Consider the following 11,809-nt stretch of genomic DNA (forward strand, 5'->3'; position numbering starts at 1 on the left):
TCACTAAAAGTTTTGGGAATCTCGGGCATTTTGAGATCGTACATTGCAGATCACTGGTTTCGGTCATCCTGATTTCTGTTCCTCTTCTGTACTCTACCCTACCTCCAGCCTCGAGATCTCTGCTCCCCACTTGCAAAGAGAGCCAACAACTCCGGAGACCCTAGACCAGAGCTCATCCAAGGGAACAGCCAACTGCCTCTGAAAACGCCACAACAGTTGTCACTGCTTTTGAGGGTTTAGGTTTAATTCACCTCTACCATAAATATAAGGATTCAAAGACAGCATTCAAGAAGTGAGTTGGATATATTTTTCATTGACTGAGTCTAGCTGACAACCACATCGTCCAGGGTGCAGAAGATCTCCCTGGGATGGGGTGTGGGGAACAGAAGCTTCCTCTCCCAGAACTGTGAACAGCTGTTCCAGCCAGCAGCCCTTACCCGGTGTGTGCTGTAGAAGGGGTCCAGATCCTCCAAGGGCTCCCCGACCAGTTCTGCAGGGAGCTCACCATAGAACTTGGGCAGCTGATTGAAGGCTTTCAAGTCTAGCTGGGGCCGAGGCTTCTCCTCTTGGTCCTTCTGCTCACTGTGCTTACCTTTGGCTTTCTTTGCTGCCTGCTCGGCAGCAATTCTTTTTTCAATCTCCACCAGGGACTCTGGAGTGAATCGATGGAAGTTGGTAGTTTCCGGGGACGCAAAGCGGAATTCCATCTTCTCATTCTTCTTTAGGAAGAATTTATAATCTTATGAGAGTGGACATAAACACAGAGACATAACAGCCTGCCCACTGGCCTCTTCCTCTCATCCCTCCCACCTTGCTTATGAGAACAACTCTTCCATCCACCTCTCTAGTTCCTTCCTTAACACACACTGAGCTCTCCCCAGGACTCAACTGCCCCTGCACAGCTCTCAGGGGAGACCATTCATTCCATTCTGCTCCAGCTACTGCAGGGTCATGTCTACGCTTCTCATGAGCTTCTTCTAGTCATTGCTCCTTCAGCATTTTGTAATGCATCACCACCACGAGCACCACTAGATCTAGCCGCACCGCCCTCTCTCCTTGTCTCCATGACAGGTGAGTAACAGGCATGCTCCCACATTTATCAAAGACTTTGGTTCATGATCTACTTTATCTTTAGTCTCATTCTGCCTTCTGACCACCTTTTATTTATTGACATTTTCAATGTTTCTTCCCCTCCCTGTACTCCCTTTGGACCCTTAGGCTACTTTTTCTTTGTCCATGGCCAAATGCTTCTCTCTATATCCAGATCAGATCTTATGGTCACCATTTTAACCACTCCCTTGTCTTTATTCTAAATACCAAGCCTAGGTCAATCTAGATGAGTCTATTTCTGGTATCTCTGAATCTGGACTGCTGAGGGGTATTAGGGAACATCATGCTGCTTGGGAATCACATAGTTTCTCTAGGTAGCAGTTTCTTCTAGTCTGATATTTCAGATATTGTTCATCTTTTCTGATTATCCTTTTACTAAGACAGTGACCATGTTCTCTACTTCATGGAGAAAACAAAACACTTTGTTCCCTCAAGCCTCCTACTTACCTACATCTCCTTTCCTCCCTCCCTCCTGTCACAGCTCGGAAGATATTGCCCCTCATTCTGGCTAAAGCCAATCTTTTCCTTCTGCTTTGGACCTTATGCCCCTACTGCCTCATTTCTCTCTCCCTACTTGTCTATTGGCTCCCTCCTATCAGCATTTAGAGACTCTCAAATGTGCCTCCAGAGGCCTTCCTGTGGCTACATTCAAGGAGATCTTCTCAGTTCTTATTTTGATGGTCCTATTGGCCATTTTGACCACTTTCTTCTTCTTGAAACATGGCCTCTTTTCAACTGTTGCAACACTCTCTCTTGGTTTTCCTAACTTTCTGTCTGCTCCTTCTCAATCTCCTTTTTCTCACTTTCTCTCATGTATGATTGTGAATCATAAGAATCTATATCATGCTTTTTAAATTTTTGAATGACAATAGTAATAACATCAACAACAATGACAGCTAGAATTTACAGAGATTCTGCTATGTTCCAGATGTTAGATTAAGTATTTTCACGCATTATCACATTAACCATCATGGTATCAATCTACAAACTATTATCTCTAATATATAAACGAGAGACCAGAGTGGCAAAGTTAATTTACCAACATCACATTACTAATAAGTGGCAGGACAGATACTCAATCTCAGATATGTCTAAGACAATCTAAAAGCATCTCACCCATTCTCATAGCTTTAATTCTCATCTATGTGCAGATGACTCCTGAGTCTCTATCTCCAGCTCTCATCATGTTCTTGGGGCTCAGACCACCCCCCCCATTTGGCATCTCCACTTGAATGTCTAATAGGCACCTCAAACTCAAAATGTCCCAAACTGAACTCATTACCATCTCCAGTACTAGCTTCCCCTTTAAAACTCTCTCGCTCTGCGACTGTGCACAATTTGGGTATTATTATTATGTCCTTCTTTTTCATTTCCACATCCAATCAGACATTCGATGCCGCTGTTTCTACCTCATTAGTATCATCTCTCCATGCATCTTTAACCTCTTGATCATATCAATAGTCCAGCCACTGTCATCTCAGCCACTTTCTATGTGTCCGTTTGCTTCCCCTCTAGTACCTTCTAACCTATTCTCCGATTGTAACAAAATGATCTTTCTAAAACTTGAATCGTTATATTTAAAATCCTTCTTTATAATCATGCTAAGCAAAATAACCCAGACAGAAAACGTTGAAAATCACGATATCACTTATATGTGGGGTATGAACCTGAAAGCAGCAAAGGAACAGGACAAACAAACAGAGACTCATGAACATGGACTATAGACTAGAGGTTACCAGAAGGTAGGGGAGTGGGAGGAGGGGGGAGGTAGATGGGATAAAGGGGGTCAAATATGTGGTATCAGAAGGAAATCGAACTATGGGAGATGAACACACAGTATAAATATATATATGCCTTACTGTTAAAGTGTACAGAGGAAACTTATTGGATTTTGTTAACCAATGTTAACAAAAATTTTTTAAAAAATAAAAAATAAATAAAATCCTTCTTTAAAATTTTTCTAAAGTTTCCCACAGGATTCAAGCTAACCCCAACTGTGTGCTTACCACTCCAGCTCTGTGGTCGCCAGTCACACTATTTTTATTAGTTTCTCTCTCCTTGACTCTGACCTATTCATCTTAAAGTCTTCCTGTGTTCCATTTCCTTTGCCTGAAATTATTTCTCCACCTGGCTTAGCCTGACTAAACCCCTATCATTCTTCAACTCTTGGGTTTGAGATAACACTGTCATTTCTGATGCCACATGATGTCTGTATCAGTATTCTCCTTTCACACTCCCATAACTCACTGCCTTTTCTCTACAGGCCACTGATTTGTAATTGCTGTTTGCTTTTCTTTTTCTCTCACAAAATTTTAAGCTCAATGAGGGCCAGGAGCACATCTATCCTGTTCAGCATTGATTGTCCAGGCCACAGCACAGTGCCTGGTATTTAGTAGATGCTCAACAGATATTGGGTAAATGACGAGCACTAACTACAAAGTTTAGAAAATGAAAAACCAAAGTGCATTTTTTTTGGAGAAGTACATCAGAAATTACAAATTCGACCATAGGAATATAAGGAACCAAAGAGATTATTGAGTCTAGTGATGCCTTTATAAAGCTAGCACACCCAAAAGTCAAGCAGATAGTGGCAGAGGCAGCTCCTAAATTCAATACACTCATGACAGAGACCTTGCTTGCTGTTGCCCATTCCCTTATTGTGCTGTGATCCTGGAAGGGACTCTCACTCCTTTCCTTAATGCTCTGTGTGATTTTCTTCTGGAAATGTTCTCTGCCTTATTCTTATTTCTCTGCCTTCTGCCCATTTATGCCTGGTCTGTCTCTTAGGGAACTTTTTAAAGTTAACCTACGTTACAGGATTCAACATCTGCCTTCTACTCTCTTATATCCTAGAAGTTGTATGTGCTGTGTGCCCATATTCTGATTAGCATGATGTTTTTATGCAATGGTTACTCACTGTTGGCTTGATTGAATCCCATCAGTGTCTTTAATTCTTCCCTTTTAAGTCACAAGAGCTAAGTTAACTTTCTCTTTTTTTGTCTGAGGGAGAAGACAAAAAAAGAGAAAGTTAAAGTTTCTATATTGAAACCACATTTGAGTCCCAAGACTCTGTTATAGAGAGACACTGCAAGGACTTCCTCAGTGACACTCGGCTGCAATGGTAAGGACTGAGCACAGGACTATGCCGGAATGACAGGAGCCAGACCTGGAGCTTGAGGTGAAAGCAGGCTCGGCCAGGAAGATGACTTGATGCTACATGGCTTTAATAATTCTACTGGGCCACCATAAATCACTTTGGCCAAGAACATGGTTGTTCTTGGGGTCAGGTAGTGAGGTTATGCTCACAGGTAGGAATCTGAAGTGGTGTGATGTAGATATAAGAGCCTAGTCCTTCTCTCAAAACTTTTCAATCAGGAGAGAGCTCCAGACTTGGGGGTCCCTTGATCGAAGCGGTCTCTCTCTTTCCATCTATTGCCAGTGATTTTATATGGCACCCTGAGACAAACATTTGGGTGCAAGTAGTTTATCAGAGAGCTAATTTCAGGAAATCGGGTAAGAGTGAAAAAGTAAGATAGAAGAAAGCCAAGAGTATTTTTATGATTGAATTACTCTTGTGGTCAGCCAAGGCACAGAACTGGTTCACTGAATGGTAAGGATACTGAGATTTAATCTACTGGTCTGCAGTCTTAACTGGAAATCCTTATTTCTGGTTCCATCTGAATGCAGTGGAGAAGACGTGTCCCTTGTGAAGCAGCCATGTTGGACCTATATATCTCAGGATTAGTCTGGGCCTGGGATTCGCTTCTTGGATTGATGGCTGGGGAGGAGCTAATCTAAGAAACTTCTATTCTGCTTTATTCTTAAACTAAGCTTTGATTTTAAAATAGTCTACCTGAGTATTTGCAGGTATATTCCCTCCAGCCTGGCAGCTGTTTCTGCTAAGCAAAATTCCCTCCTTGTTGGACATTCAGCTCTCTCAAGATGAACCGACGGCTATTTTGTTCTCTTTGTCCTCTTAATGTCAGGCAGGAGAGGGCCTTTCTCTATTGTTCCTCTAAACACTCCAGGTCATCCAGAGCCTGTAAGACTCTCTGGGGAAAGCTCCTTTAATACTAAACCCAGTGAGGGTTAGAGGAAATTAGCTACAGGGCCAGTGTTTTCTTCTCCGTTGTGGGGGCCTTCTCTGGTTCCAGCTCCCAGGAGCCAGGCCCAGGCCTGCAGCTATTCCTCACGACAGCCTCCATCACTCACATTGTGTAATCAGTCATAAGGGTTTGGCCTCAGAGCCTTCAGAGAGGACTTGTCTAATCCTGCATTTCCTCTAGAATTTTAGTGTACTGTAAATAGGTGGTCTGCAGAAAAAAACGATGCTAGTAAAATTTCTCCCACTGAAATGTATTTGTCGAAAAGCACAGAAGACACTAATGTGTTTTATTTATTTATTTTTTACATAATGGAATTCTTTTAAGAAGTGACAATTATTCTTGGACATGGCGGGCAGGTAGAGAAGAAGGCTCAGCTCCTTGCATACACGGCTGTACTTGCCAGCTGAGAGTGGAGTGCTGTCTGCCTGATGCTCTCCAGCTTGCAGCATATTTGCAAATGTTTGTTCTAAATAAAATAAATTATTTAATTTTTTTAATTGGTTGCTTTTTTCTCTTCTAGGACAAAGTTTTTCTTTAAAAGAATCATACGAATAAGACTTTAATTATTTCTTCAGGTGATTGATTCCTGAGCCCATTTCTGTTGTTTATTTGAATCTAAGTACACCAACATCTCCTAAGAGCCTATCGATGATTTAACAGGTCATGGTGATTTTGAAATTGTTCTCTGGTCCTGTAAGTTTGCAAAATGGTCTCTAATGCAGCCAGGCAGGGTTTCTGGGGCTCTGGTCCATCATGACCCATGCAAAGCCTAAAAGGCACTCCAATGACTCTCTAGGTTTTCTACAGACTGTAGTGCTCTCAGGAAGCCTACCACTCCTGGGACTAGTCTAGAAATAAACAGGATGGCCTACCATCACAGAGGAATAGGGGAGTATCTCTGGAGCATATTCCCTTCTTCCTCTAGGGAAGCTAGATCTGAAGCTCTTACAAGAGGCATCTCTCCTCTCAGTTCTCTGCAGTAACCAGTGGCTCTGTGGATAATGTCATCTTCCCACCTGCTCTAGTATAATAATCTTAAAATGCCAGTTCACGGTCTGGTGCTGGGCTGGCTGCATCACCATCACAGAGATAGCCAGTTAAGATACAGATCCCTGAATCCCACCTGCAAAGAGTCATTCAATAGGTCTGAGGTAAGGCCCAGGAAGCTGCATTGTTCACAAGCTCATAGCTGAAGCTGCTGAAGCTGTTCTACCTCTAAGAGGCACTAGAAGCCTTTGCAACTGTGGATGCAAGATAGAGTCCAGGTAAAGTTTGTAGGATAAGGGTAGGATCTGTTGACCTCCTCCCACAGCTCTAAAGCTTCGGTGAAAGTCTTCCTGGATTGTGGAGGCAGATCAGGAGCTAGTGTTGGGTGTATTAGGAAAGAAGAGACCCGGCACCAAGTGGCAGGATTGCCACCTGGATCTTCTGGCTTAGTCCTGTGCTCAATCCTTAACATTACAGTCCAGTGTCACTGAGAAACTCTGGCTCCCAAAGGACTGCTTTGGTGGGGCAGCCCTTGGGACATTTGCCTACTATTGTCAGAATTAGGGTGACTGCTAGCTAGCAACCTCAGGGAGCTTACCCTCAGGAAATAGGAGCAAAGAGTGGAATTTGGTTGTTTCTGAGGATCAAGCTTCTATAGGTTATTTATCCTGTGTCTGGGTTTTCTGGGCTATGGGAAAACCCATTGGGTCTCCTCTAGAGAGCATCTTAACATGGATTTCTGAGCCCTGGTGAGTGAGCAGTTTCTAAGAAGAGATGAAATAAACTTAAGGTGATTGAACAGATAACAGATGTTTCATATTTATCATTTCACTGGTGATGGAAATAGCTCTCATTTGGTCAAGACCTATGGTCTGAGAGAGCCAGCAGGGCTGCTAAATGAAGCTGGATGTGCATAAGGATGTAAACAGGTGTCTCCCTGAAATTACAATGGGCAGGGCTGGTGTGATGTTGTGATTTATAGTAAGAAATATATATTTGGTCTTTGTTCCCTAATTTCTGGCACAGAGCTCCTAAAACCCTTGGACTTTCTAAGTGATGAGAGTCAAAAAGGTATCTTCTGTTATGTTAATGAGGTGACTTTTGGGACTCACCTAAGAAAGGAGGCTGGCTGCCCGTGGAGCCAACCATGTGATTAGAGAGTTGGAATTTGTAGTCCTATCCCAGACCTCCAGGAACCAGAGAGGGACAGGAGATTGAGTTCTATCACCAATGGCTGATAATTTAATTAATCATGCCTACATGATAAAGCCTCCACAAACCCCCAAAAGGACAGAGGTTGAAGAGCTTTGGGGTTGGTAAACACATGAAGATGTGGGGAGAATGGTGCCCTCATACCCTGTGCTATGAATCTCTTCCGTCTGGCTGGTCCTGAGTTATATCTTTTTATAATAATCCAGTAATCTAGTAAGTAAAATATTTCTCTGAGTTTTGTGAGCCCCTCTAGAAAATTAATTGAACACAAGGAGAGGGTCATGGAAACCATTGACTTATAGCCAGTAGGTAGCAACCTGGAGTTGTGATTGGCATACTAAGGTGGAAGGGGGTCATTGGAACCTCCAATCTGTAGCTAGTCAGTCAGAAGCACAGGTAACAACCTGGGCTTGTGATTGGTATCTGAAGTTTGTGGGGTGTGTGTGTGTGTGTGTGTCAGTGTGTCAGTGTGTCAGTGTGTGTGGGGGGGAGTGGTCTTGCAGGACTGAGCTCTTAATCTATGGAATCTGACGCTATCTCCAGGTAGCTAGCATCAGAATTGAGTTGCATTGTAGGGCTCACAGCTGGTGTATAGAGAATTTCTCCTTGGTGGTGTGGAGAACACCCTCTCCCCCACCCCCACCCCGCACACACACACTCACACACATTAGAATTAGGTATTAGAACATCTTAGCAGAACATAGTGCCCTTTCTCCCAGCTTCTGTTGTTCTCACCAGGAAAAATGTTTCTCTGATTATGCAACAAGTCTGAGTTGATCACAAATATGTCTGAGCCTGATGAGAAGAACTACTTAATTTATCAATACACAGCAACAACAGTGGACATAATTATCTCTATTAATCCCCCACAGAAATCCTGTGGGGTAGGTAAAGGTATTTTCTTGCAAATAACAACACCAAGAACCAGTAGGGTATGTGCTTATGATAGGCTATAAAGATATTAATTGGGCTAAACAAGCTTGTCTCTGAGTCTTTTGATTCCATACCCAGTGCTGTCCCATTTCTAGGATGAGTCTGGCTTGCTGGAGCAGTTCTGAAATCGTACTGACTGGAGCATGACTGGAGGGCTCTGAACTTGAGAGAAGCAGGAACTGAACCGAATGCATTCAGATTTGGCGAGGTTTTAAGGTACCTCAGAGAACAGCTTCTTTGTCTTATATAGCTCATGAAGGCTCTTAGACTCCAACAGAAAAAAGTGTAGCATTTAGCTCTCTATGGTAGATATGATGTGGGAAAACAGGTAATTATAGTTTTTCCAGATCCTGATTTGTAGATCAAAGTGTCAGTCTCCCATCCCATGAGAAGATTACATCTCATGCTTCTCATGTTCGCCCTCATCTATATAACTAAAGTTATCATTTCTATGCACATGACTCCTAAATCTGGGCCTTTCTTCTGAGCTCCAAACCCATGAATTTAATGCTTTTGTACATACCCCTTGAATACTCCATAGACACCTCAAAATCGTTGTCTCCCATGATCTCTCCACCCTCTCCCACTCCAACTTCTCCTCCTCCTCCACTCCCTATCTTGATGAACTGCATAACCATTTTTCTAAAACAGAAACTTAGAGATTCTCCTTTATAGCCTTTTCTGTCTCAAGTCTTCCTCCCTTATGCCAAACATGGTTTTAGAATCCGTGGATACAGCAGTAAACAAGCTGCAAATCCATAATCTTTGGAAGCTTAAATGTAGCTCTGGGTCTCAGGCAACTTTTCTGGCCAGCTTTCCAGGCAGACACTTCCCAGAGGAGAAAAAGACTAATGTTACAATGACAACACGGTTAGTCTGGGGTCACATTTGAAACAAATCTAAATATCTCCGGCCTACGCCTCCCACTTACATTCTAAATTTTTCTATGAAACCATCTACTCATCAGCCCTCACCTGGATGTCTGGTAGATGTAAACACAAGCCTATTAATTTCTTTACCCCAAATGTGCTCTTCTCTTAGTTGTCTTCATTTCAACAAATTAAAACTTCATCCTTCCGGTGGCTCAGGCCCCAAGTCTTGAAACTTTGGAATTAGCCATTATTTCTCTCTCAAAGCTCACATTTGGCACTTCAAAAATTCCAATAACCCTACTTCTGAAGTATAGCTGTCTACTTCTCATCACAGTCACTGATACCATCATAGTTCAAATCACCATTGCTATCACCGTAGTCCAATTCACTATCATCTCTTGCCTGGGCTGCTATTAATATATGTTCTGAACATGTTTCATGGCTAGCATTGTCTCAAATCCTAGTCATTTATACTTTTTTAAAGCAACAAGAATAATCCTTTTGAAACACGCTTTGAAATGTGTTCCCATAAACTTCATCTCTGAGCTCACCTCATATCATTTTCCCCCTTGCTTGCTGGATCCCAGTCCCATAGATCACGTTGCTTTTTCTTAGACATACCAAGCACACTCTTCCTTCAAGGTTTTTCAACTTGTTATTATCTCTGCTTAGTACTCTCTTCCCATTTATAACCACATGGCTCACTCAAATGTCACCTTGTTGGAGAAGACTCCCCTGACCACCTTTTCACAAACAACAGCCCTTGGCCACTCTCTATCCCTTTACATGTCCCCCCATAACACTTTTAACCAACTAATATTAGCATTTTTATTTGTTTCTTATCTATCTCCTTCAACTAGAATTTTTGCTCCCTGAAAGTATAAATATTGTCTGTTTGATTAAATGCAGAACCTTTAACACTGAGAACAGTGCTTGGCACATCCTAGGTGGTCAATAAATATTTGTGGAATAAATAAATGAATAAATTCAAGGGATCTTGAGATGGTATGTATCAGATATTTTTGAAACACTGCTAGAGGTTTTCATCTGTCACCAGGATAGATTTTGGGAAAAACAAGACAGAGAAAGCACAAATACCTGAACTGTGAGACCAGGGTAGATAGAAACTAACTATATCCTGTGTTACCGGACCCCTCCCCCCCAAAAAATGTCTTCTATTCAATAACAATTTAAGTCTTAGGGTTCCTAAAATCCACCTTGATTTGGATAAATGTTGTTCTTCAAGGTAGAAGGATTATATGGTTTGGTTCTCTAGTTTATGGAATGAGTGAGCAAGCTACTTCAGCTCTGGGGTTATTGCTGGGCTCTCCATGCTAATGGGAGCATGGAATTAAATATCCCTATTTGAGGGGATGTGGCCAGACTAGTCAAGACCTAGAGAAGTCTCTGAGATGTCAGCATTTTAGATAGTCAGTGATACTGACATGTGTCTACTGACATATGACAGCTGAGCTGTCCACTGCCCTGAAATTTTAATTGTTAAGCATCCGATTAGAGTAACAGGGCACTGGAAATATAAATACGCTTTTTAGGGAAGAGATAGAATTTGAAGTAACTATGTTACTGGGAAAGTGTAATAAGTGGTTTGCGGTGATGAAAATGAGACCACGCAATCCATGATCCCGCCCAGTAGTCAGAGAGATTGAGTCTTAGTTATCTGTGGCACCAGAAAAATTTCACTGAACTGTCTTTGAAGTTGAATAGTCCTGACTTGGCCCTGGTCCTAAAGAAATGGGGCTAGGGGAATCCTTGCTGTACACAATTTACCTCCGAATGATCCAGGGACAATAGCTAGCTAATCTGTCAGCCAGGGATGGAGTACAACTAAAATAGTCACAGTGTGGAGGCAAGCGTGTGCTTTGCCTGTGGTTCTGAACAAGCAAGGTGCTGTCTGGGATGGCACTGAGCTGTCCACGGCTCTGATCAAGAGCTTTAGGAGATGAATGAAAGATGAGTGGGAATGGTTTTCTGTGAGGCTTGGTGAGTAACCAACCTGTTTGTAGTGCTGAATGAGTGTGCCAGGATGAAGTGCTGAGAATAACTTAAGTTTCTACGGGGGCTAAATTAGAAGAAAGGAGTAATTCAAGAAAGAAAGAAATCTGGGAGTTTGGGAAAGTGCCTAAAAGGCATTTAATCAAAACATCTTTGTCCACCAGAATGGAGATCCAAATGAAGTTAAAGAGGAGAAAGAAATTCTTTTGTTAAGGGTCTTTACCTCCCTACCATCTCCTTGAACCTATTGAAAATGGGATCCTAGGAAAGAAAATATTTTTGTCACTAAGGAAGAAAGCAAGTTTCTCACCACGTGATCTGGCAATGTGGACCCAGAAACTCGGGATGGTTGCTTGAGTTAACTCTAGAGACTTTGAGTTATAATTAGTCACAAAACCCAGAAAGGTGATGTGGTTTTGTCAAAACAGTACCGGTCGTGGTGACAGGAAGCTTGAATTCTGACACTAACTAGGTTTTTGAATTCTCTGACCCTCACTTCTATGATTTGTAAACCGGAGATGATAACATCAGCCCTGCTCATCTGACACTGTTGATGGGAGAATGGAATAATGTACG

General features: G+C 42.3%; 1 protein-coding gene across 1 annotated transcript in view; it reads right to left on the reverse strand.

Annotated features, from left to right (window-relative positions):
* Positions 1 to 707, reverse strand: part of SCN10A (sodium voltage-gated channel alpha subunit 10) — a 79,442-nt gene extending 78,735 nt beyond the window's left edge. Inside the window, exon 1 of the mRNA XM_015588509.1 lies at positions 438 to 707. Coding sequence (XP_015443995.1) covers positions 438 to 707 — 270 coding nt within the window. The remainder of the gene's footprint in view (positions 1 to 437) is intronic.
* Positions 708 to 11,809: the final 11,102 nt, after the last annotated feature.

This window comes from Pteropus alecto, unplaced genomic scaffold (genome assembly GCF_000325575.1).
Source record: "Pteropus alecto unplaced genomic scaffold, ASM32557v1 scaffold354, whole genome shotgun sequence".
Taxonomy (NCBI): domain Eukaryota; kingdom Metazoa; phylum Chordata; class Mammalia; order Chiroptera; family Pteropodidae; genus Pteropus; species Pteropus alecto.